The 27,306-nt window shown below is 44.2% G+C and overlaps 1 protein-coding gene across 1 annotated transcript in view; it reads right to left on the bottom strand.

The window, feature by feature from the left end:
• bmp6 (bone morphogenetic protein 6) overlaps positions 1 to 27,306 on the bottom strand; it is a 168,251-nt gene that overhangs the window by 9,227 nt on the left and 131,718 nt on the right. Inside the window, exon 6 of the mRNA XM_063055600.1 lies at positions 2,357 to 2,467. Within this exon, the coding sequence (XP_062911670.1) occupies positions 2,357 to 2,467 (111 nt within the window). The remainder of the gene's footprint in view (positions 1 to 2,356; positions 2,468 to 27,306) is intronic.

The raw sequence follows: 27,306 nt of genomic DNA, 5'->3' as shown, positions 1-27,306 counted from the left end.
TGTTGCTGTACTCCGATCCCTGCTAGTGTCCCCTTCCAATCAACTTTGGCCAGCAAATTTCTCATGCCTCTGTGGTTACGTTTAGTCCACTGTGATTTTGAAAGATCTGATTTTAGCTTCTTCCTGTCAAACTGCAGAGAGAATTCTATCATATTATGATCACGGCCTCTGAAGAGCTCCTTCATCTTGAGCTCCCTAATCAAATTGGGTTAATTACACAACACTCAATCCAGGATTGCCTTTCCCTAGCGGGTTCATCCACAAGCTACTGTAAAAAGCCACCTCATAGGCATTCTACAAATTCCTCCTCTTGGGATCCAGTTCCAACCTGTTTTTCCCTATTGACCTGTAGTTTGAAATCCCCCATGACCACCATAACTTTTCCTTTTTTACATGAATTTTCTGTTGTTGTAATTTGTACCCCACTCCCCGGATACTGTTCAGACGCCTGCATATAACTCCCATCAGGGTCTTTTTAACTTTACAGTTTCTTAATACCCACTAGGATCCTACATCTTCTGATCCTAGGTCACTTCTTTCTAAGGATTTGATTTAATTTTTTTTTAACCAACAAAGCCATCCCAGCCCCTCTGCTTATCTGCCTGTCTTAGATGTTGTGTGTTCTTGGATGTTAAGCTCCCAGTTGCAATCTTTCTGCCACGGCTCCAGAATTTTATACCTGTAATCTCCAACTGTGCTACAAGATCATTTAAACAACAGGAACTCTGCAGATGCTGGAAATTCAAGCAACACACATCAAATTTGCTGGTGAACGCAGCAGGCCAGGCAACATCTCTAGGATGAGGTACAGTCGACGTTTCAGTCCTGACGAAGGGTCTCGGTCTGAAACGTCGACTGTACCTCATCCTAGAGATGCTGCCTGGCCTGCTGCGTTCACCAGCAACTTTGATGTGGGTTACAAGATCATTTACCTTATTTTGTATACTGCATGCATTCAAATATAACATCTTCAATCCTGTATTCCCCACCCTTTTCAATTTTGTCTCCAGGTTACCTGAAGTTAAATGATCCCTTTTTAAACTTTTTGGTTTATTATTTGTTCTGGAGACTCCAGTAACTTATCCTGCACTCTCTTTCCCCTTACATTATCCATACTTCTCAAGCTGTTGAACACTGTGCCCCCCCCCACCCCACTATTTAGTTTAAAGCCTTACTCACAGGACCCTGGGTTCAAGTGGAGCCCATCCCATTGGAACAGCTTTTGTTCCCCAGTACTGGTGCCAATGTCCTGCGAGTTCAAACCCACTTCCCCCACACCAATCTTAGAACCACACATTTGTTCTCTGATCTGCACATGCCAATTTGCACGTGGTTCAGGTAAACAATCCAGAGGTTATTACCTTTTCAGTTCTGCATTTTAATTGAGTCCCTAGCTGCTCACATTCCCTCAGGAGAACCTCTTAACTTGTTCTTCCCACATTGTTAGTACACGCATGGACCACAACAATTGGACCTGTTGACTTTCACTGCAAATTCCTCTGCAGGTGAGAAGAGCTGTGTGACTTTAGACTTAATGACATGTCTTTGGTCAACATCAGATGGCCTTCCCTCCTTTGGAAACACCTGAAGTTTCATGCATGGATGTCAATGTGAGGTGGAAGATGGCAACCAGGGAATGTAATTCCCAGTACTGAACTCGTTCCGTTGCAAGGAGTGGGTAGAAATATGAAACGATGGCTCCAATCTGCAGCTATAGTTGAATACTGGACACAGGAGGACAGAGGACCAATAGAAGTGGACTCATCACAGCCCCACTAACCTCATTTCTTCAAAGGTATAGCGTTGACATTAATCCCAACTCCTGCATAACAGGCTGGAAATCAGCTCCTAAGGAAAAACGTACCCGGATCTGGGCCGTACCCTCCAAATACCCGGACCTGTCTCTGGGTTTTTTTGCACTACCTTACTTTTCATTTTTCTATTTTCTATTTATGATTTATAATTTAAATTTTTAATATTTACTATCAATTTGTAATCTAGGGAGCCGGGAGCACAGAATCAAATATCGCTGTGATGATTGTACGTTCTAGTATCAATTGTTTGGCGACAATAAAGTATAAAGAATTATCAATATATAACAGATTAGTACCCGAATGCCCATTGCCTTGGTACATTTGACTGAAACTAAATCTGATGTAACATGAAATTCACAATGGTATTCAAAATGTTAGCCAACCCCTGCCTCACTAATGCTCCATTTAATAATGGGTTTAAACCAGATTCAGCAAGCACCACTTCAAGGCTGAATTAACTCCAAAATAAAACAAGGTGCCCTGGATCCAAATTTAAAAGAAAGTCAAAATGAAAGTTAAGGTTTCCTCAGTATGTTACTCACCAGTGTCTGAACAATGGCGTGGTTCGTGGCGTTCATGTGTGCATTGAGCGGAAATGAGCATTCTCCATCACAGTAATAGGCTGCATAGCCTTCGGGTGCAATGATCCAGTCCTTTAGTTTGGGAGAAAAAAAAATGGCATTGTGGAACTTTATAATTTTCACAGAAAACACCATGTGTTAGCTTAGCTGATGGTGTCAATGTCAATTTTCTTCCCCATGGTTCATTAGTGTTCTCTCTCCCCCCCCCCCCGCCCCCCGGGATTATTCTCTGCACAGGCTGCTTCTCCAGCTATATTCTGCTAAGGAGGATTCCGCAGACTTCCAATATTTGGAATATTGTAATACTTCCAATATTTGAAAGAGTATTCCAACTCTAAATACCTCATCTCTTTTAGCAATTTGGAACCCAAGTTCCAATTCAACATTCCCTCTGAGTGTGAAGTTCACTTAGTGCAGGTTTGGAGGGATACTCATAAAAAAATTCCATCCCACAAAGAACGCTTATTTCATGGAAGCCAACAGCATTAAAATGTGAATGTGTCAATGATACAGTGGATTTGTCTGGGATTGAAGAACAGCTCTGGGACTTCAATCCATCGGGTATGAGTGGTTTTTTTTTGTGCCTCACTCCTCTCTGCACTGTCACGAGGGCAGACGTACAACACAGTGCATTGAGCAAGCACACAAACCAGCAACAACTTTCCAACTACTCGAAACAATTCTGATGTCAACTGCTCCCAAACCCCAGTGTAGCTGATGTTTGGGCTTGGGATAGGGCCATCATTGGGTGCAAACCACCCCCTTCTAGTCCAAGTTACAAAGCTGAACCAGGGCCAAGCGTTTCATCCATCCCCTTGGATAATACGCTGTGAGAACTGGAAAGGTTTACTTTTGGCTCGGTCAGCTGGAGATATTTAGAAAGCCTCTGGATTTGCCTGGTGTTGAAGATGACACATTTCATGAACCAGAGAAACAGCTTAAAATAATTTCTCACACACTAAGTTATAAACTAGTCGGCACTGAATGAAAAGCCAGTGAAAGCACATCCAATGTTTGGTTTCAAAGGCCAATGCCCAAAGGGAAAAGTTTGGAGGTCTTGCTAAAGAGTGGAAGAGAAGTGAAAAGAGCAGATCTACCAAAGAGAGGATTTAGGTCAAAGGACCTCAAATGCAGCATTACAGCACACTTTCATGGATACATAAAACTCATCCCCCTGACCAACCAATTTCTTGGACTAACCAGGCTGGTGAATATTGGCATCAGGAAATAATATGAGAAATAACAGAGTTGGTCAGTGCCTGGAATGCTCTGCCTAGGGTAGTGGTAGATGCTGATACAATAGAGATATTTGAAAATTCATAGTAGGCACATGGATGTAAAATATGGAGGGCTTTGAGCTGCCTAGGAGGAAGGACTAAGCTGATCGTGAAGTATATTTATATACTGTTGTGCGCCACTGAGCTCCTAGTGTGTGCTACTGTTGCATGTTCTATGTTAACATCGCTGCTCATCTGCCTCTTCCATGAAATCAAGGCAGGCCACAAAGTTGGTCAGGTTACGGATCTCTGTGGGTGAGCATTTTGGAGACAGCAACCACAGCTCCCAGAACTTTACCATTGCCTTTTAAAGGGACAGGAGCAGATGGTATGGGAGGGTACTTAACTGGGGGAGGAAAAATTATGATGCAATTCGACAGGAGCTAGAGAGTGTAAATTGGGATCAGGTGTACTCAGGGAAACACACGACCAAAAATGTGTCAATTGTTTAGAGAGTACTTGCATGGGCTTCTGGATAGGTTTGTGCCATGGAGGTAGGGAGAGGATGGTGAGGTGAATGAACCATGATTGACAAGAGATGTGGAACATCTAGTCAAAGGGAAGAAAGAAGCATTCTTGAGGTTTGCGGAGCAAGGATCAGACAGGGCTCTAAAGAGTTACAGGGTACCCAGGAAAGAGCTGGAGAACTAAAAATGTACGTCAGAAGGGCTTGGCAAGTAGGATGAAGGAAAACCCCAAAGGTATTCTACATATAAACAAAGAACAGTAGGATAACTAAAGTGAGGGTAGGACTAAACATGGATAAAAAGGAAATGGGATTGGAGTCAGAGGAGGTAGGAGATGTCTTCAACAAATACTTTGCTCTAGTGTTCAGTAGTGAGAGGGACCTTGATGTTTGTGAAGACAGAGTAAAGCGGGCTGATATGCTAGAGAAAGAGCATGTGGTGGAAATTTTGAAAATCATCAGGATAAGTAAGTCCCTGAGACCAGACAGGATATACCTCAGGTTACAATGGGAAGCGAGGCGAGAGATTGCTGCGCCTTTGGCGATGACTTCTGAATCCTCACTGGCTACAGGAGTAGTACCAGGAAATTAGAGCATGGCAAATGTTATTCCTTTGATCGAGAAAGGTAATAGGGATAGACCAGTGAGTCGTACATCAGTGATGGTAAACTACTGGAAAGGATTCTTAGAGTCAGGATTTACAAGCATTTGGAGGAGCACAGTCTAATTCCTTTGTGAAGGACAGGTCATGCCTCATGAGCCTGAATGAATTCTTCAAGGATGTGACAAAACAAATCGAAAAAGGTAGAGCAGTGGATGTGCTGTACAGGATACGGATTTTACTAAGGTGCTCAACTAAGTTCCCCAAAGTCGCCTCATTCACAAAGTCAGGAGGTATAGGATTTCAGAATTGGCTTGCCTATAGAAGGCAGAGGACGGTAATAGATGGAACATAGTCTGCAGGGAGGTCAGTGACCAGTGGTGTTCCACAGGGATCTGTTCTGGGACACCTGATCTTTGTGATTTTTATACATGACTTGGATGAAGAAGTGGAAGGAGTGGACATTAAGTTTGCAGATGGCACGAAGGTTGGTGTAATAAAAAATGGCTGAGAAGTGACAGATGGAGTTCAACCCAGAAAAGTGTGAAGTGCAAGTTGATTGGGTGATTAAAAAGATGTATGGTTTGGGAGATTGAAGTCAAGAGGCACGAGGTAATGTTACAATCTGTAAAACTCTGGTTAGACTACACTTGGAGTATTATGTTCAGTTATGGTCGCCTCATTATAGGAAGGTTGTGGAAACTTTATGGGTGCTGTGGACATTGAGCAGGATGCCGCATGCATTAGGGAACGTGTCTTATGAAGAAAGGTTGGGCAAGCTGGGGGTTATTTTCTTAGAAGTGAAGGAAGATGAGGTGACTTGATAGAGAAGTTTAAGATGATAAGGTTGGAGGAACAACACCTCATATTCTGTCCGGGTAGCCTTCAACTTAATGGCATGAACATCGATTTCTCCAACTTCTGATAACTTTTCCCCTTCCATTTTTTTCAATCCCCCACTCTGGCCTCTCTACTTATTTCCTCACCTGTCCATCACAGCCTCCCCCCCCCCGTGCATCTCCTCCTATTTCTCCCATGGTCCACTCTCCTCTCCTATTAGATTCCTTGTTCTTCAGTCCGTTATCTTTTCTACCTATCACCTCATAGCTTCTGATTTCATTTCCTCCCTCCCCCACCCACTGGGCTTCACCTATCACCTTCTAGCTTGTGCTCCTTTCCCGTTCCCTACCTTCTTTATTCTGGCATCTTCTCCCTTCTTTTCCAGTCCTGAAAAACGGACCTCAGCCCAAAACGTTGCCTATTTATTCCCCTCCAGCATTTTGCCTATGTTGCTACAGGGTGAACAGCTGGTGCCTTTTTGTTTCCCAAGGGTGGAAATGGCCAAGAGAAGAGAACACTCCTCTATGTTCTAATTGCTCGCTCCCAATGCTGGCTTTGGTATGCTGATTTGTTCTTTCTTTACATCCAATACTTTCAGCCACAGATTCCCAGTCACAAAATTCTGCTCCAGTGCTGAGACTTGAACACAACAATCCTGACTGACAGGCCTGTGCAGTGCTGTACAGTACAGAGGAAGTAATGCCCGCTGGAGGTGCTGGTTGTCATACAAGCGTCTCCCTGCTCCCTCAGACAGACAATCCGTTAGCAGTATTGGGCAGGTTGATGGATTAAGACTTTGACTAGGACCCCTATCAGTGATGTTTACTCCCTGGGAAGCCCGCTCCCCTGTACCTCCTAAACAACAAAGTCAGGGGAGCAGGCTTCCCAGGAGTCAACATCACCAATAGCCTGTCCTAGTAAAAGTATGTAGATGTCACAGCCAAGAAAGCACCTCTACTTCCTGATTAGGGTAAAGAAATTTGACATGTCACCGTTGATCCTTACCAACTTTTATCAATGCACCAGAGCTGACCATAGTACATCCTTAAGTTGTGTTGGTTGTAAAGGCAAACAAATCATTTTAATATGTTTCAACAGAACCTAAATCAGAACCACAACCTCCTACTGGATGCATAACAGCTTGGTATGGCAACTGCTCTGCACAAACTGCTGCCGGAAACTGCAGAGAGTTGTCGACACAGCCTCAGCAAATCACAGAAACCAGTCTCCCCTCTGTGCACTCTATCTATACCTCTCACTGCCTCAGTTAAAGCAGCCAGCGTAATCAAAGATACCACTCACCCAGGACATCCTCTCTTCTCCCCTCGTCCATTAGGCAGAATACATAAGCCTGAGAGCACTGAGCCAACACAACCAAAGAGCCACCAAGCATTAGCTCATTGCTGTATGTGCGGCTGTGACATTTTATAAAGAGCATTAAAAGACTGTGAAGCAACTTGTGTTCACCAGAAGCCACAGAGGGAGCTGTACAAATATATCCTTGCTCCCCTGTTTGCATCAAGACAATGAGATACCACATTACCCTTCAAACTGCATGGTCAGAGAAAATAACATGTTGGAGGACATGTTGCAGATCACATGACAATATTGCCAAGCTGGTGAGAGGAGGATGTGAATGGTCAGGGAGTAAGATGGCAGTATGAGACAGCAACTAGGGGGTGCTGTTGAGCCATGAGCAAGTAGGACGCATCCTCCTGTAGCTCTGGCAGGTTTGATATTAAAACTTCATTTACACAAAGTCAATTTGAGGTTAGGGTGGCAAACGAAGGGAAGATACTCTTCAATACATACCAGAAGGAGAAAGAGTGAAGGAGTGTGCGACAAAATGCCGAGAAGAGGAACGGCTAAGGCAGAGACGAACGAAGAAACAGGCCCAATTAACACCTCGGAGCTGACGTGTGAGGGCCACGTGGCGCCACATGCACAGAGTATGGACAACAATGTGGTATTGGTGGCCATAAAGTCGCTACAGGCAGAGCTAACTACGATGAAGTCAGACATCTGTAAGAAAATCGAAGAAAAAGTTGCAGAAGTTGCCGTCTCTTTGAGAAGTGAAATTGCTTCTTTGAAAGCGGAGAGTGACGCTGTGATTACCGCATTGAAAGCCCAGCTGAATACACAGGATCAAACTCTGAAAGAGATAGCAGAGTTGGCTAATGGAGCTTCGGACATAGTTGTGGAGCTGGAAAGCAAGGTGAAACGACTTTGTGGGCAAGTTGAACAACTTTCTGAAAAATGTCTGGATTTAGAGGGACGTTCGAAATGACAGAATCTGAGAGTTGCGGGCCTACAAGAGGGGAAGGAAAATGGGCAGAAGACAAGAGGTTTCACAGCACAGATGCTAAAAGAAGCCCTAAACTTGGAAGAAGCTGAGACCGAGCACATAGAGCACTTCGGAAGTGCCCGGGGGACGACAAGCTGCCGCAATACCTGATCGTGAGGATCCATTATTGCCATGTATTTGAAGATATAACACAGATGATGATAGGTACCAAGAGTCTACAATATCAAGGACAAAGGATTCAGATCGTCAGAGACCTTCCATCCACGGTGGCCAAAGGACGTGCGGCTTTCACACTGGTCAGGAGGTTGCTGTAGGATAGACCCGGAGTCAAGTTTGGCCTCCTCTATCCCGCGAAGCTACGAGTGACAATTAATGGAACTGAGGCGGTAATTACAGATCCAGAAGAAGCTCGCCAGTATGCGGAACCTCATTTGGGAAATGCTGAGAAGTGACTGTGCACAGTGAGAAGAAGCCCCTTACAGAATGAAGATGCCCCAAGTAAAACACCGCGGTAGGAAATTGTGAACGTTTCAAACATTAATGAGGCCCTGCCTCTAATCCCTGTAGAAAACAGGACCCTGTGAGTTATATTTGGATTGTATTATGTCAGATTAAAGCCCTATGAGTGCGCAGATAGTAATAAGAATTGGTCTAAACTGGTGTTGTACGAGGAGTATGTTGTTAATAGTGCTAGACTTTCTGGTGCTAGAGTAAGTTATAACTTTGAAAATCACACTTACTTTAACATCTCGATAATCTCTGTTTGCTAGTTTTTCCTTCGGATTTTTCATTCCGATGCCAGATTTGGCTTTGTGACCATCTATATAACTGGGGAGCTACTAAATTGGTTTAGAGAAGTGTTAGAGATCAAGATGTTATTCCTAGAGTATGACTAGGTGTATTTGTGTATGGTGATATGGTTTTTTTTGTTGGTTATTTCGAGCGTTCAATGGTGGTGGGGGTTGTGGGGGAGAGAGGGACAGGGGTAAGGGAGTGCTGTTTAGGGTCAAATCATTTCTAATGACAGATAGATTTACAAGGTCCAGAACAGATCAAAAACATTATCACACAGATGTTAAATACTGAGATGGTAGGCGGTCAGGGGACAAGAAATTGCATTACTTTTTGTTCCTGGAATGTAAATAGGATTATTGAGCCAGTGAAAAGGGGCAAAGTGGTGCCTCACCTAAAATCACTACAGGCCGATGTGATCTTCCTGCTGTGGAAACACACTGGAAGAATGAAGCTCACTGTAAAATTAGGGGCAAGTGGATAGGCCAAATATATTCCTGGAAGTTTCCAATGAAATCTAGAGGTGTGGCAATAATAATTCACAGGAATGTTTCATTTCGTCACCTAACAACAACAGCGGACAAGGATGGGAGATATGTCATAGTTACTGGGGAAATACAATCTATGCCAGTTACCTTACTGAATATCTATGGGCCAAACTGGGATGACCTGGAATTTTTTAGATGAGTTCTAGGATTGATACCAGAGGTCTCCAGCACTAACCTGATTATTGGAGGGGATTTTAATTTTGTTCTGGATACATATTTAGACAGATCTTTCAATCAGAGGGCATTACCATCAAAGGCAAGTAACCCGCTGAAAACATATATAGACAAAATGAATCTGTGTGAGATATGGAGACTATTCAACCCAGCAGGGAGAGAGTATTCATTCCACTCTGGAGTTCATAATATATATACTAGGATTGACTATTTCCTCCTTGAAGGCAAAATACTGCCATAAGTCGATAACGTAAGATATCATAATATTGTCATCTCAGACCACAGCCCTGTTACTTTTTCTCTGGAGCTGGGTGAATTGATGCAAATACATAGAAATTGGAGGTTTAATCCTCAGCTACTTACAAATCCAAAATTTTGTGAGTACTTAGAATCGCAAATTTTATTGTTTTTTGAGACAAATGATAATAGTGAAACACCCCCAGGACTACTATGGGAAACATTTAAAGCTTATGTTAAAGCATGTGTAATTTCTTTTCAGTCTTCCCTAAAGAAAAGTAGTAGCGCAGATCAGATAGAACTAGAAGAACAAATACGTAAACTAGACACGGAGAATGCGCGACAATCATCCGCTAAAAAATACAACAGAATTTCAGCATTGAAATACAAACTTAACCAAATACTCTCAGAACGGATGTGCAGAGCCTTTATGTTTACAAAACAGAATTTCTTTGAATTTGGTGATAGACCGCAGAAATTGCTGGCAAGACAGCTACGCAAATTGGAAAGTGATCGGGCCATTCATAAAATTAAATCAGACTCGGGCACTCCATTGGTGTCACACAAAGACATTAATCAATGGTTCTGTCAGTATTATGAAAAATTATATGCATCACAATCTAATGTACCGACGAGGAGTGTGCACACATTTCTGGACACTTGTAGGCTACCTTCACGCAATCTGACGGAGTGTCAGGCTTTGGAAGCAGAGATTACAAATGACGAAATAGTAAGAACAATAAGATTCCTGAAAAATGGCAAGAGTCCAGGTTCGGATGGAATAGGTAATGAGTTTTATAAGAAGTTTAGTGACTTATTAGCACCTTGTATGGTGAGGATGTACAGAAAGTCATTTGAAACTGGCACGTTACCCCAAACCCTGAACGAGGCCATTATCACGCTTATTCTGAAGGACAAAGATCCAGAGGAGGTAGGATCTTATAGACTGATTTCACTGCTAAATTCGGATCAGACAATTTTGGCTAAAACGCTGGCAAGGAGACTCAGTCAGCAGATAAATAAATTGGTACACTCATGTAAAGGGTCTCTTCTTTTATGTTACGGCGTAGGCTAATTAAAATGGCTCTTTGTTATGTTAACTGCTGAGAAAGTTCTCTCGCTAGCAGCTTGTTTGGGTTATAGAGGGAGTGTATTCAGTTGCTAACCAATTGGGATAGATGTTATTCTTTCTTGTGTGTCTGCAAGCTATTGTGATGCACGGGTTTTGGGGCAGAAGGCGTGATGGGGACAGAGAGAGTGGACACAATGCTGTGAGCTGGCCGACAGGGCGGGCCCCGAGTTGGAGTCCAAGGTCCCGGGTCTTCGGCGAGGAGAGGAGATGAAGACAGACCCGTGTGGAGCGTCTGGTCGATCACCGTGGTTGGCCCCAGGTGGTGGGTCGAGGTGGTCGGAGGGGATCGAGTGGCGGAAAGCCGACCCCGTTACTACAGCTCCAACTTTTGTGCACGAAGAGGTTGAACTTTGATAAGTTTGGCGCCTTTTACTTTCCTTTTATATTTTATCTCTATTAATTATACAATTCCAGTAATATCTATAAATTGTAATCATTTAATCGTATATGGTGTATTGTTTGTTATATGGCGGGGTGGGGTACATCACACAGCATCCACACAAACTTAATTACCCAGTTTGGCAGGGCTGAAGGCTGCTTCCCCTAGACGACAGTGAGTTGAGCGACCCTGAGGCTTATCGGGGGGGGGGGGGGGTTACATTCAGATCAAACGGGGTTTATCTTTCCATAACATCAGGCGTCTTCTTAGTATAATGCATTCCCCAAGACATCCGAAGGAAGGCCTTACAATATTAAGTTTAGGTGCTGAGGAAGCATTCGACCAAGTGGAATGGCAATACCTCTGCGAGGTTTTGAAAAAATTTGGAATGGGAGACAAATTTATAACTTCGATTAAGCTACTGTACAGTAACCCTAGTGCTAAAATACTAACTAATTAGACCCTCTTGGAACTATTCAGTTTGCACAGGGGCACAAGACAGGGCTGTGCATTAAGTCCCTTATTGTTTGCGTTGGCCCTGGAATCACTGGTGGAGACTATATGTTCTCACCCCGAAATTTATGGGTACAATACAGAATATACTATCAACAAAATTTCCTTTTATGTGGACGAAGTTTTGTTGTTTGTAACAAAACTATATATTACTATTCCAGTTTTGCTGGAAATAGTCAACTTATTTGGCACTTTCTCGGGGTATAAGATTAATTGGGGGAAAAGTGAATTATTCGAGTAGAAGAACAGGAGGGGCTTAAACAATTTCCATTCAAAATAACCCTTGAGAAGTTTACTTAGCTTGGAATTGCAATAACCAAAAAGTATAGCTCTCTATTTGAAGCGAATTTTACCCCTCTAATTGAAAAGATTAAAAAGAAAATAGAATTTTGGAAGACACTCCCAATTTCTTTAGTGGGTAGAGTAAATGCAGTCAAGATGGTCTTCCTTCCCCAACTGCTCTATTTCAGAACCTGCCCCTGTATCTTACCAAAACATTTTTTAAAGGATTAGATTCAATAATTCTACCTTTCATATGGAATTATAAAGCCTATTGAATTAGGAAAGAACATCTCTGCAAGAATAAGACTAGTGGGGGGAGCTGGCACTACCCAACTTTATTTTTTATTACTGGGCTGCTAACATCAGCCATATAGCATACTGGATAGATGATACAGTTGTACTTCCCGGATGGTTGGAGATGGAGTGTGAGGATTGCCTACCATATTCCATAGGGGCAATCATTATGTCCCCAATTCGGTTAAATAAAGCTTGTTATAGAGGCAATCCCATTATCCATAGCACCATACAGATGTGGAGACAAATGGGGAAGTTTTTGAAACACAGAACTCTATCCTCTCTTGTACCTATATCAGCGAACCCCTCTTATCCCCTCATATATAGATGGGGCCTTTGATGCATGGCGAGAATTAGGGAAACACAGCACTGGAGACTTATACATACAAGGGGTTTTTGCGTCATTTTGGCAGCTCCAGGACAAATTTGGATTGCAAAAGAGTCATTTTTTCAGGTATCTCCAGCTAAGACACTATATAAGATTACATCTTTCTGGTTTTGAGACGGTAGAACCTGATAAATTAGATAATCATTTAAGGTCATGTTTAGGGACAGAACACTATCTGTGTGGTGCCATACAAAATAATTGCCATACAACAATGGATAATATTAAAAAAGAGTGAGGGTGGGAAAAGGAGTTGGGTACAGAGATAGAGGGGGTTATATGGAATGAGGCTTTGGAGTATGTTAACTCCTGTTCCATCAATGCCAGGCATTATTTAATACAATTTAAAATCTTACATAGACTACATTACTCAAAAGTAAGGATTCATAAAATATTCCCAGAGGTTTCTCCAATGTGTGAGAAATGCAAGTCTTCGGAGGCAAATTTGTTACATAGTTATGCTTTATGTTCCAGGACACAAGAGTATTGAAAGCAAATATTTGAGGTCCTATCGAAGGTACTAAAGGTTCAGATAATACCAGACCCCATTTTAATAATTTTTGGAACTTCTGTGAGGTCAAATAAATTCCAGGCTACCCAGCAACAACTCCTGACCTATGGCATACTTAATGGAAAGAAACTCATACTGATATTCTGGAAAAAGGAGGAAACTCCATTACTCAGACAACGACTGGCTGTGTTAATGGACACTCTGCATCTAGAGAGGATAAGATACATTATCAAGGACAGACTCAAGGAATTTGAAAAAAGCCGGCAACCATTACTGTTGTATTTAGAAGAGACCGACAGCTGAACTAAGTGTGGAGGGCGGTAGGACCTAAACAGCACATACAGGAGGGGTGAGGGGAGGGCAGGGCTGGGAAGGGGAAAGGAGACGGGGCGGTAGGGTTTCCTTTGCTTTTTGCTTGTTTACTATACATACAATCATTTGATTTTCATTATGTTGTTATAAGAAAGAAAAGAAAAAAGCATTGGACTTTAGGACATTGTCTGTTGTGGTTAAGCTGATGTTGCTTCACAATAAAAACATTTGAAACAGATAGCAACTTTTAAATGGAAGACCCAAGATCAGATCGCATATCAGCAGTGAAGGGATGAGAACCTGGTAAATATACGTCAGTAAACTACTAGGCTAATCTAGCAGCAACTCAGCTTACAAAGTGCCCCATTCCCTCAAAAGTATGCCACATTTCTTTTACGCTGCATTCCATATCTCCTTACAATGTGGGATGAGGCCATTTGGCCCATTGAGTCTTTGCCAGCTCACAGAGCAATCCCATTAATTCTCCGGACGTTTCTACTTGTTCCACCACCTACCTCCTAACTAGGGGTATTGTACAGCAGTCGATTAATCTTGCACCTTTTGGGAATGTAGGAGGAACCCAGAGAGTCACAGGGCGAACGTGCAAACTCCACAGAAACAGCAGCCAAATCAGGACTGTACCAAAGTTACTGGAGCTCTGGGACAATAAATTCTATCAGTTATGTTTACCACAGTAAGCACAAAAACAGTCTTCCAGCACTATCCAACCAAGAGATTATTCACCCAATGAATGTTTCCTGATACTGTCTGCCTCTATTGCAGATCTCTAGCAACTGCAGTATTTTTGATTTTCAGAAAATTAACCATTTTAGGATTAGCGAAGGGAAGAACAGTAGATGAGGAATTTAGAGGTCTTGCAGTCCCAAGAAGTTGTCCAGGATTGCAAGACTCAGGTGGAAAAGTTTGTAAAAAGAATCCTTTGTTTAGCACCTCCCCCGGGGATCAGCATTCCTGACAGTCATGGTACCGAGTAAACTGGATGTTCCTAGAGTGTGTCAATCTCTACCTTTGTCCTTCTGTTACCTGACAATGAACTACATCAGTTTCCAGCAGGAGCTTCTCTGCAGCATGACACAGCAGCAGCTCAAGCTGATTCCCATCCCTTTCTCCTAGACCCACGGGTGTTGAGGTCAATCACAGCAACTCCATCTCCTGCCCATACATGGGACCACTCAGTCAGGCCAGAGTGAAAAGTTAGGACGCTCCCTTCTTGCATTGCTCAGTAACAAACCTAGTAGCATAGCATCCACAGAGCAAATGGTGGCACTCCAGGCAATGTTATCTAGCTGGGGTGGGGAAGAACTATTAGCCAAACCAGTTTAACAAACCAGCAACACTTCCTCCAAGGACCACACCTCGTCAAGTATTCATGCCTTACAGCAGGGCTACATAGCCCAAAGTCTTCCAAAAAGAAACCTGCAGGTAATTCTGAACAATGTGGCCGGCTGCTGCCGCTTGCCTACATTGCCATGGAGATGGAGAAGATCTTACTGCTGACAATGGGAAGCGTCACCAGCCAGGTTTTTGAATATGAAAATTTTAAAATAAAATAGAAATGTGAAATAAAAATGGTAAATGCTGGAGCTGCTCAACAGATCAGGCAACATTTGTGGGGAGAAAAACGTAGAACTGGGAATGGAAGAAAATGTGTTAACTTTTAAGTTGCAGAGAGGGTGGTAGAGGGAGGAACAGGGCAAAAATAGGGTCAGGTCAGAGCTGTGATGGGGATGAGATGTAGTGACCATCAGGTCACTAGGTTAATAGGAAACAGTCAGAGAGAAAGAAAATGAACAAAAACCATGAAATAAAGTTTCTTAGAGTGAGAATACAAAGATACAAAATGCTATGTGATAGGGCATGCCCAGACTGTACTAATGGAGGAAAAGGCGTTGCTGAGATCACCTATTCTGAGGCAGACCACATAAATGAGTTCCCCGAAGTTGCAGAATTCAATATAAAGTGTGGAAGGCTGCAATGTGTCCACACAGAAACAGGGAGCTGGTTTGCAAGCTTACACTGACGAGCCCTGTTGTAACAAGAACAAAAGCCACAGACAGAGAGTGAGGGGGCGAGATGGAGAATTAAATGGCAGATAATAGGGAGCCAAATCACTCCTACAGAATGAGCAAAGGTGTCCCACATCTGCGTGCTTTGTTCTCCCCATCGTTAAGGCGACCACGCAAAAAACACTGAACATAATGCACTAGAGCGAGAAGAAGACAATTTCTCTATCCTCTCTGCAAGTTAAAATGAGCTTGTTTTCTATTATTCTCCCATCATGTTAACTCTTTATTTCTCTTTCCACAGGCATTGCCTGACCTGCAGAGTATTTCCAGCATTTTTAATTATAATTTTTGATTGGACCACTCCAAAAAGAATTCCATAACACCATAAAATGCAGGAGCAGATTTAGGCCATTTGGCCCACCAAGATAATTTACTATCCCTCTTAACCGCCATACTCCTGCCTTTTCCCTGTAATCTTTGATGCCCTGACTAATGAAGAACCTATCAACCTCATATTGACTTGGCCTCTTTAGCCGCCTTCCGAGGCAGCAGGCAATTCCATCAGAATCTGGCATGGTGCTTCCTATACACGATAATGAAATGTAGCAGCTGTGGGCCAAAACTCCAAAGGTACCAGAAATAATACCAGCACTAACTTGATACTGTAGGATTGTCTCTTTGAAGCAGACCAGATTGAGTGGACACATTGAGTTACACAAAATAGATTGGGTAAAGTCAGAAAACTAGCCCCACAGCAGAGGTTTCTCTGACAAGAAGGCATAGATTTAATTTGAGGCATAGGAGATTTAGAGAGGATTTGAGGAAAAATACTTACACCGAGAGGGTGATTGGGAACTGGAACTCAGCTGTCTGAGAGGCTGATGGAAGATAATCTCCAAGAGTTCAATATTTACTGAGCATTTGAAATGCACTACATAGAAGGAATGGGTTGAGTGTAAGAATTTGGATTAGATTACTTTAGATTGGTACGCATTAGAAGGTCAGACATGATGGGCTGAAGGGCCTTTTCTGTGCTGTGTGACTACAGGAATTCAGGGGCAACTCTACTTGTTTGATCTCGTTACCATTGTACAGCGAGTAAAAGAAAGCCATGGTAGAATGGCGAAAACAAGCTCAATGGGCCAAATGGCCTAATTCTGCTCATATATCTTATCTTATGATCTGAAGCCATCAGGGGCCATCACTTTATTGAACAAAAAGGGCTGGGTAGGGTGAGGTGGCTGTAGAGGAGAGAAAGGAAAGCCCTGTATTTTGAGAAGGTATTTTCTCCAAAGGGCTGTGATGTGGTGCAGTGGGTAGTGTTGCTGCCAAACAGCTCTAGTAATCTGTCTTCAATCCTGACTTCTGGTGCTGTCAGTGTGGTGACCAGGTAGACAAATGTATTTGTTAAAGGGCAAATATTTATTTCTGGAGTGATCATTTTGTGACACAGATTATCACAAGCACAGTGAAGATACATCCAGTGCAGTTCTGCAAAAGGAGACAAGTCTGCCCCGGAGAGGGCTGAACACTGAGTTCATGGATGAGGCTTTTTGATGTGCAAACATATAGTCAAAAGCCAGAAAGCACAAGGTAAGGATATGTCAAAAGATTAAGCATACTGATGGCAGACAGCACTGGTACAAAGACAGTATGTAACAGTTCGTTGGTTATGCACCGTGTCGTATGACGTAGGTGATCATGGTCTTTCCATGACCCCATACTTCCTTCTGTTCGCCTTAAAATTATGCCCTCTCGTCACTAGTTATTTCTACTCTGGGAAAAATGTGTGGGATGTCCACTCTGTAATGCCTCATCATCTTGTACACTCAGCCCGCTTTGCTCCAAACAGAAAAGCCCTGGCTTGCTCAACCTTTCCTCAGATGACATGCTCTCTAATCCAGGTAGCATCCAGGTAAATCACCTCTGACTTTGCGCTCTAAAGCTTTTGCATCCTTCCTCTAATGAGGCGACCAGAAATCAACACAATACTCGCAAGTGTGGATGAACCTAGAGTGTACAGAGATGCTACCTTACCCCATGGCCAACACACCATACATCTTTTTAACCAGCCTATCAACTTGTGTGGCAACTTTGAGGGATCTATAGATGTGGACCCCAAGATCCCTCTGTTCTTCCATTAACACTGTATTCTGCTCTTCAAATTCGATCTTCCAAAGCGAATTGCTTCAGACTTTTCCAAATTAAACTCTCTCTATCACTTCTCAGCTTAGCTCTGCATCCTATCAATGTCCTGCTGTAACCTACAACCACCACCTACACTAGCACACACCACCATCAACCTCTTGTAATCAATAAACTTTTACTAACCCAGAGTCTGATATTCATTGATAAAAATCACCAAGAGCAAGGGTACCAGAACAGATCCTTGCAGAACACCACTCGTCACTGGCCTTCAGGTAAAATACACTCCATCTGCAACCACCCTCTCTGCCTTCTACAGGCAAGCCCATTCTGAATTCACACAGCCAGGTATCCCTGAATCCCATGCCTTCAGACTTTCTAAATGCACCTTGTCAAGCACTTACTAAAATCCATACACATTACATCCACTGCTCCACCTTCATCCATTTCTTTGATCACTTTTTCAAATAATTCTATTAGGCTTCTGAGGCATGACCTGCCCCTAACAAGGCCATGCTGACTAACCTTAATCAGACAATGTTTCTCCAAATGCTTGTAAATCCTTTAAGGATCCTTTCCAATAGGTTACCCACCACTGAAGTAAGACTCACTGGTCTATAACTCCCAGGATTATTCCTATTACCTTTCTTGAACAATGGAACATTTGCCACCCGCCAATCTTCTGGAACTACTCCTGTGGTCAGTAAGGATTTTCTTTTACTTCCCATAGTAACCTGGGGTATATTCCACTTGGCCCCAGGGACTTGTCTTATATAATGTTTTTCAAAAGTTCCGGCACATTCTCTTTCTCAATGTTAATCTGTTCCAGCAAATTAGCCTGTTCTATGAGTGTTCTCCTATTTGTCAATGTCCCTCTCACTGGTGAACACTGAATCAAAGTATTCATTAAGGACCTTCCCTACCTCCTCTGAGTTCAGGCATGTTTCATTTTTTTATCCTTAACTGGTCCCACTCTCGCTCTAGTCAACCTACTGTTCATGTATGTGTATAATGCCTTGAGGTTTTCCTTAATCTTATTCATCAAGACTTTCTCGTGTCCCCTTCTAGCTCTCCTCGGTCCCTTCTTAAGCTTCTTCCAGGCAATTTATAATTCTCAAGGGCCTAGTCTGATCCTTGCTTCATAAACCTTCCTTCTTTCTCTTGACTAGATGTTCCACATCTGTGTCAACCATGGTTCCTTCACCCTACCATCCTTTTCCGGCCTCAATGGGACAATCCTATCTAGAACCCCATGCAAGTGCTCCCTAACCCTACAGGTTTCTGTTATGTATTTCCCTGACTACATCTGTTCCCAATTTTATGCTTCCAAGTTCCTGCATAATAGCATCATAGTTCTCTCTCGCTCCTAATTAAATACCCCTCCATACTGACTGCCCATATCCCTCTCCAAGGATATGTAAAGGTCAGGGAACCGAGGTCACTGTCTCTGAAATGCTCACCCGCCGAGAGATATGTCACTGATCGAGCTAACTGACTAGTACTTCATCCAATATGGCCTCTCCTCTAGTTGGCCTGTCTGCATAATGTGTCAGGAATCCTTCCAGGACACACCCAACATATTCTGCCCCATCTAAACTTTTTTCACCAAGGAGATGCCAATCTATATTAGGGAAATGAGGTCGCCCATGACAACGATGCTGTTGTTTGTGCTCTTTTCTAAAATCTGCCTTCCGATCCGCTCCTCAATGTCTCGGTTCAACTGGGAGGTCCACAGAATGCTCCCAGTAGAGTGAATGCTCCCTTCCTGTTTCTGACTTCCACCCACACTGACTCAGTAGACGATCCCTCCACGACGTAATCCCTTTCTGCAGCTGTGATACTATCTCTGGTTAGCAATGCCATGCGCCCAGCTCTCTTACATCCTTCCCAGTCCCTTTTGAAAGATCTCAGCCCCAGAACATTCATCAGCCATTCCTGCTTTTGTCTCTTGCCAAGTCTCTGTAATGTCTACAAAGCTGTAGTTCCGTGCACTGATCTAAGATCATCACCCTGATTCCTGATACTTCCTGCACTAAAGTATACATATTGCAACCATCCAACTGACTATAATTATGCCCTATCCACTGCCTGTCCCTCCTGACAATCACTCTATTCATTTCATCTACCTTTACAGAAACTGTTCCATCCTCTCACCAATCACTCTGGTTCCCATCCCCTTGGCAACCTAGTTTATTTAAACCCACTCCTAGAGTTCTCGTAAACCTGCCCACAAAGATGTTGACCCCCTACCAGGGCTTATTTTGTTAGTTAAGTTGAATGGTAGATGCCATCTATCTCAAAGGCATCTTCTTCATGCTCAGAGAGAAATGTATTTTAAATTTATGTAGAACATACCAGACGCATGTTATGTGCCGTAGTGGTTAGCATCACGCTATTACAGCTCGGGACGTTGGAGTTCAGATTTCAATCCCGGCCTCTTCTGTAAGGTGTTTGTACGTTCTCCCCACAACCGTGTGGGTTTCCTCCGGGTGCTCTGGTTTCCTCCCACAGTCCACAGACACACCAGTTAGTAGGTTAATAGGTCATTGTAAGTCGTCCCGTGATCAGGGTAGAGTTAAACCGGTGGGTTGCAGGCAGAGTGGCTTGAAGGGCTGGGAGGGCCTATTCTACACTATAAACCAGGGGCTCCCAACGTTTTCTATGCCATGGACAATTACCACCAGCAAAGGGTCTGTGGACCCCACGTTGGGAATCCTGGCTCTAAAGAAATAAATAAATACACCATAGCCACTTCTGCGATCATGGTTATGATGTGCTAAGCACAGTGACCGAACGACACACTGCAAGGTCATGTTGCTACAGCCATCTAGCACAGCCCAGAAGATATACATCGACACAATACCCCCCGTGTCCTTGCATACAGAACTCCTAACAGTCACATCCCAAAGAGAAGGTATTCCTCATTTTCTTAATAGAGTATAGAACAGTACAGCAGAGGAAGAGGTCCTTCAGTCCACATTGTTGTGCCAAACTAATTAAACTAGTAATTAAATGTCCATAACTAAACTAATCCCTTCTGCCTTTGAAATGTCCATACCCCTCTATGCTCTGCACATTCACATGCTTACCTAACAAACTTTCAAATGCTTCCAGTTGCCTCCACCAACACCACTGTCAGTGCATTCCAGGCACGCGACACCCCTTGTGGAAAAACTAGCCTGCACTTCTGCTTTGAACATAACCCCTTTGTCCTCAACTGTATGACCGCTAGCACTTCACATTTCTCTCTCCTGGGAAAAAGAATCTGGCTGCCTACTCTATCTATACCTTCTATAATCTAATGAGCCTGAATGACTCTATACGCTGATACTATGTTCAAACAAATCGGGAGCGAAAGAGGAGGCAACTCAAAGGCCCGTGAGTGAGGTTTTAAAAAAGGAGAGTTCATGGGCTTTCAGGATTTTCTGGCAGCCCCTCAATTAAATCAAAATTCATTAGCAAGGGCAATTAAAAATAAGGCAGGGACAAGTGGAGCGGCCATTGTGTGAGTGGACCAGTGTTGGAGTGGGGAGGCTTTGGCGTGGAAGTATTTGGTCAGTTTCTTCTTCATTCTTCCCCTATTAGAACGTAGTTCGTGTAGTGTTGTGTTCTTTGTGTGAGATGTGGGAATTCTGGGAGACCTCCAGACTCCTGGATAACCTCTTTTCACCAGGTGTGCTGAGCTGCAGCTCCTCAGAGAACATGTTAGGGAACTGCAGCTGCAACCTGCTGACGTTCAGCTCATACATGAAACTGAAGAAGTGATAGATAGGAGCTACAGGGAGCTGGTCACCCAGCTGAAGCAGGCAGGTACCTGAGTGACTGTCAGCAGATGAAAAGGAAATGGGCAGACAGTGCAGAGCATGTGGCTGTTTCCCTCAATAATAAGTATAACACTTTGGATACTGTTGGGGAGGACGACCCACCAGGAGGAAGCCATAGCAATCAGGTCTCTGGCACTGAGGCTCAGAATAGTAGTGGGGGAGTAGTGACACGGGATTCCATAGTTAGGGGAGCCATGCACTCTCGTGTCTGATGTGTTAGAGGCACCTGGATGGTACGTTGCCTCCCAGGTGTCATTGTCAGGGACATCTCAAATCAGGACCACAGCATTCTAAAGGGGGAGGGTGAACAGCCACAAGTCTTGATACATATTGGCACCAATGACACAGGTAGGAAAAAGGAGGAGGCCCTAAAGAGAGAATTTAGGGAGCTAGGTAGAAAGTTGATAAGCAGGACCCCCAGGATAGTAATCTCTGGATTGCTGCCAGGTGCTAATGAAGGTAAGAATAGGCTGATTTGGCAGATGAGCACGCAGCTGAGGAACGGGGTTGGTGCGGGGGTCAGGGTTTCAGATTTCTGGATCATTGGGATTTCCTTCTGGGGAAGGTATGACCTGTACAAAAGGGATGGGTTACTCCTGAACCCCAGGGGGATCAATAACCTTGTGGGTGGGTTTGCTGGGGATGTTGGGGAGGGTTTACACCAACGTGGCAGGGGGGTGGGAAACTGAGTGATGGGGCTGAGGATGGGGCAGTTGGTATACAAGCAGAGGCAGCGTGTAGCAAGACTGTCAGGAAGGACAAGCAGATGATAGGGCAATATTGCAGTCAGTGGAATCAGTTCAAGTGTAACAGGGGGACAATATCGAAAAGGGCGACAAAAACAAGATTGAAGGTGTTATATTTGAACGCACGCAGTATACAGAATAAGGTAGATGATCTTGTAGCGCCGTTAGAGATGGGCTGATGTGAAGTAGTGGGCATCACTGAGTTGTGGCTGAGAAAAGATGATGGTTGGGAGCTTAACATCCAAGGATACACATTGTATCGAAAGGACATGCAGAGGGGGTTGGGTGGCTCTTCTAGTGAAAGATGAAATCAAATGGTTAGAAAGAGATGACACCAAAACTGAAGGCGTAGAATCATTGTGGTCGAGCTAAGAAACTGCAAAGATAAAAAGACCCTGATAGGAGTTATATACAGACGTCCGAACATGAGCAAAGATGTGGTGTACAAGTTACACCGGGAGAATAGAAAATGCATGTCAAAAGGGCAGTGTTACGACAGCCATGGGGGATTTTAATGTGTAGGTAGCTTGGTAAAATCAGGTTGGTGCAGGATCCCAAGAGGGAGAATTTATAAAAATAGCTTTTTTGAGCAGCTTGTGGTTAAACCCACTAGGAGATCAGCTATTGTGAATTGGGTGTTGTGTACGGAATCGTATTTGATTAGGGAGATTAAGGTAAAGGAACATTTAGGAGGCAGTGATCATAATATGATAGAATTCACCCTGCAATTTGAGAGGCCCAAGAATCTAAAGTCAGATGTATCAGTATTACAGTGGAATTGCAGAAACATGAGGGGAGCTGGCCAAAGTTGATTGGAGGGGGACATTAACAGGAATGACAGCTGAGCAGCAATGGTTAGATTTCCTGGGAGCAATTCAGAAGGTGCAGGATATACATTCAAAAGAAGAAGAAAAAGTATTCTAAAGGGAGGATGAGGGAACTATGATTGACAAGGGAAGTCAAAGCCAACATAAAAGCAAAAGAGAGGGTATATAATAGAGCAAAAATTAGTGGGAAGTTAGAGGATTGGGAAGTTTTTAAGAATCAACAGAAGGCCACTGAAAAAAAGCCAAAAAGAGCGAAAAAGTAAGCTAGCCAAAGAGATTCAAGATTCAAGTACATTTATTATCAGAAAATGTATAAATTATATAACCTTGAGATTTGCTTGCTCACAGGTAGTGACAAAGCAGGAGACCCAAAAGAACCCAATTTTATGTCAATGATTTGGATGACAGAATTGATGGCTTTGTGGCCAAATTTGCAAATTATACCAAGTTAGGTGGAGGGGCAGGTAGTGTTGAGGAAACAGGAAGGCTGCAGAAGGACTTAGACAGATTAGGAGAATGGGCAAAGAAGTGGCAGATAGAATACAGTGCCAGGAAGCACGATGCACTTTGGTAGAAGGAATAGAAGTATATATTTAAAAATCCAAGGTGCAAAGTGACCTGGGAGTCCTTGTGCAGGATTCCCTAAAGGTTAACCTGCAAGTTGAGTCAGTGGTGAGGAAAGCAAATACAATACTGGTATTCATTTTGTGAAGACTAGAATATAAAACAAAGATGTAATGCTGAAGTTTCATAAGGCAGTGGAGAGGCCTAACTTGGAGTAATGTGAGCAGTTTTGGGCCCCTTATCTAAGAAAGCATGTGCTGATATTGGAGAGTGTCCAGAGAAGATTCAGGAGAATGACCCCAGAAATAAAAGGGTTAACACATGAGGAGCATTTGATGGCTCTGGGCCTGCACTCGCTGGAGTTTAGAAGAATGAGGGGGGATCTCATTGAAATCTATCGGATGTCGAAAGGCTGAGATAATGTGGATGTGGAGAGGATGCTTCCGACAGTGCGAGAGTCTAGGACCGGAGGGCACAACCTGAGAATAGGTGGACATGCATTTAGAATGGAGGTGAAGAGGAATTTCTTTAGTCAAAGGGTGGAGAATCTGTGGAATTCATTGCCACAGGCAACTGTGGAGGGCAGCTCTTATAGAACTTTATAGAGGTGCTCAAAATTATGAGGTGGATAGATATGGCAGATGGTAGGAAAATTTTTACCCACAGCAGATGTCTGAAACTAGTGGGCATGGGTTTAGGGTAAGGCACAGAAGTTTTGAAGTGACATGAGAAAGAATGTTTTCCGGAGAGTGAGATTGGATTCTGAGGGTGGTAGAGGCAGACAACAGGCCAAGGGCTCAGTATCGACTGCTACCTGATGGTCGGTATGGACAGGGTGGGCAGAAAGGCCTGTTTCTGTTCTATATGACCTTATGACTTGTGCAGCTGACAACAGGGGCCAGTCACTGAACAGGTACCCCCCAAAAAAAAGTCTAGACCGATTCTCCCTTTCCCTCAGCTCAAAAGGCATTGAGTAGCAGTTTGGTTCATCAATACCAGCAAGTGGCCAGGGTCAAACTGGGCCGGACATGATGCCCCTGAATTCTCCGACACACATCTTTGGGTCCATATTCAAAGGTGGAATCAGTTCGCAGGTTGATTGGCATCTGCAAACAGTTTGAGCTAGTGTCAGAGGCCAGGGTCAACCACACAAAGAGCAAAGCTATGCTCTTTGGCAACTGGCCAGACCGATTCAGTGTCCCCTTCACCATCAGGTCTGACCACGTGAAGGTGTTGGGGATCTGGTTTCGAGGGGCCGTGGCGTGTAACAAGAACTGGCAGGAGCGGACTGCCAAGGTGAAACAGAAACTGGGACTGTGGGGAGGGCGCTCCCTGTCGATAACGGGCAAGAACCTGGTCATCAGGTGTGAGGTGCTCTCAGGGCTGCTGTATTTGGTGCAAGTGTGGCCCGTGCCCCGCTCCTACAGCTCAGAAATCACCCGAGCTGTCTTCAGATTCGTCTGGGGATCCAAGATGGAGCGGGTGAGACTGACCATCATGCACAAGTCCCTGGACAATGGGGGCAAGAACGTCCCCAATGTCACCCTCACCCTGATGGCCAGCTTCGTATATGGCTGCATCAGGTTGTGTGTAGAACCCAGGTATGTGGGCACCAAGTACCACTATGTGCCCAGGTTCTACCTGTTGCCCTGGCTACGAACGATGGGTCTGGCCCCACTCCCGCGCAACACCCCAATCAGCTGGTCATTGCCGCCATACCTGTCCTTCATAGAAAAGTTCTTCCAGGAGAACGCCTTTGACCACAGGGCCACCAGGCAGTGGTCGGCACGTAGTGTCCTGCAGGCACTGCAGGAGAAGGACGAGATGGACACAGTGGGGTGGTTCCCTGAGCAGACCGTCCAGTTCATCAGGCAAAATGCCTAATCGCCAGACCTCACCAACAGGCACCAGGACCTCGCCTGGCTGGCAGTGAGAGATGCCCTCCTAGTCAGAGCCCTCCTGTACGCCCGGAACGTCGTCTCCGCACCCCACTGCCCACGGGAGGACTGCAGTGAGGAGGAGTCTGTGACCCACCTCTTTGCACACTGTCAGTTCGCAAAGAAGGTGTGGAGGAGGATGGACGGGCTAGTGTCATGTTTCATCCCCAGCAGCTGCGTAACAGAGGACTCTCCGATCTACGGGCTGTTCCCGTGGACGCACACGGAGACCATCATCCGGTGCTGCTGGCAGATCATCAACTCGGTGAAAGACGCTCTTTGGTCGGCCCGAAACTTGATGATCTACCAGCACATGGAGATGTCCGTGGGAGAATGCTGCCGACTGGCACATTCTCGGCTGCAGGAGTACGTGCTGAGGGACGCACTGAAACTTGGTGCGGCCACCGCAAGGGCCCGGTGGGGAAGGACCACGGTATAGGTTCCTCCACCCGTGGGAGTGGGAGGGGTCGGTGGGCGGGGAGTATACCCCTCAACAATGATGTGGTAAGGTGAACAACTGGAGTGCCACGTGGGTGGCCATAAGTATGGATATGTACAGACTATGATGGAAATGTATGTAAAGGATGGAAAGTTATTGAATGGTTTATTGTATATAATTTTATTTTTGAATAAAGTATATTTTGAAATAAAAAAAATCTGCCCAGCAACAAGTATCCTTTATTCATCCACCAGTGTCGCTGAGGAGGCAGGATCCCTACCTGCTCTGGAATGGAGAAAGCAGACAAACGCCATCCATATGCGTCTGTCTGGAGTCACAATTCAATTGGACAAGAATGGCAGGTCTCCTTTCCCAACAGCACCAATGAACCAGCTTTGTTCCTAACGACAATCCTATGGTCACACCACCCAGACTAGCCTCTTACTCCAGATTTAGTTAATTGATTTCCCTCAGAGGGCTGGGTGGAACTCAAGCACTTACCTTTGACCCAGGTCTCCAAATGCCAGTTCAGTAATTTAACCACCATGTCACTATTCCTATTAAATACAACAATTAAACAGACTGCCCTGGAAGTGGAACTTGAAAGGTTTGTAAATCCACGATTCCTTATTAAGAGCGGAATCCTTGGAACTGACAAGGGTAATACGAGCTGGAAGAGCTGGCAAATCAGGATCTGGAAAGGATTAACATTCTGAACATTCAAGTGAGTGCTCACGTCTCAAGCCCAACTCGAGATTCAAGTGCAGAAATCTCGGCCAACCCCAGAGGGAGCACTCCTCTGCTAGAGACTTCTTGGTTGGAGATGATCTTAACCAGAGCCTTGTCAGTGGATGCAGAAGATCCTTTGGGGTTTCATTTCAAAGGGGAGCCCTCCTCGATATTCTGGCCAAAGTACAGCATTCAAGAAAACATCAGTGGAACAGATTATCCACTTGTGCCTACAATACTGTCCATGGGAGCTTCCTGAAAACAAACTGTTACTGTGATTGCTATGTTAAAACAAGGCCAATATTTTATTGGCTGCATACAGTTTCAGGAAGACCCAAGAGCTGATAAGTTGTTTCTTTTCTTCAAGATAATAATGTTGCTGATTTAAGGGCACAGTACATGCTCTGCAGCTCCATTTTTAGGCATTCTTTCCCAATCCTTGACCATGCTCCACTCTTCCTTTACGCACCGAGCTCCTGGAATGTGATTACACATCTGCAAATGGCCCTCAGCTTCTCTGCTCTTATTCCCCTAACTCACTATCATGGGCATGGAGTCACCGCTGAGAATAAATGTGCTCGTCCAATCATCCTTCCACCAGAAGTCCACAGGCAACTATCAGAAG

This window comes from Mobula hypostoma, chromosome 1 (genome assembly GCF_963921235.1).
Source record: "Mobula hypostoma chromosome 1, sMobHyp1.1, whole genome shotgun sequence".
NCBI classification, from domain to species: domain Eukaryota; kingdom Metazoa; phylum Chordata; class Chondrichthyes; order Myliobatiformes; family Myliobatidae; genus Mobula; species Mobula hypostoma.
This window is presented reverse-complemented; position numbering and strand designations above follow the sequence as displayed.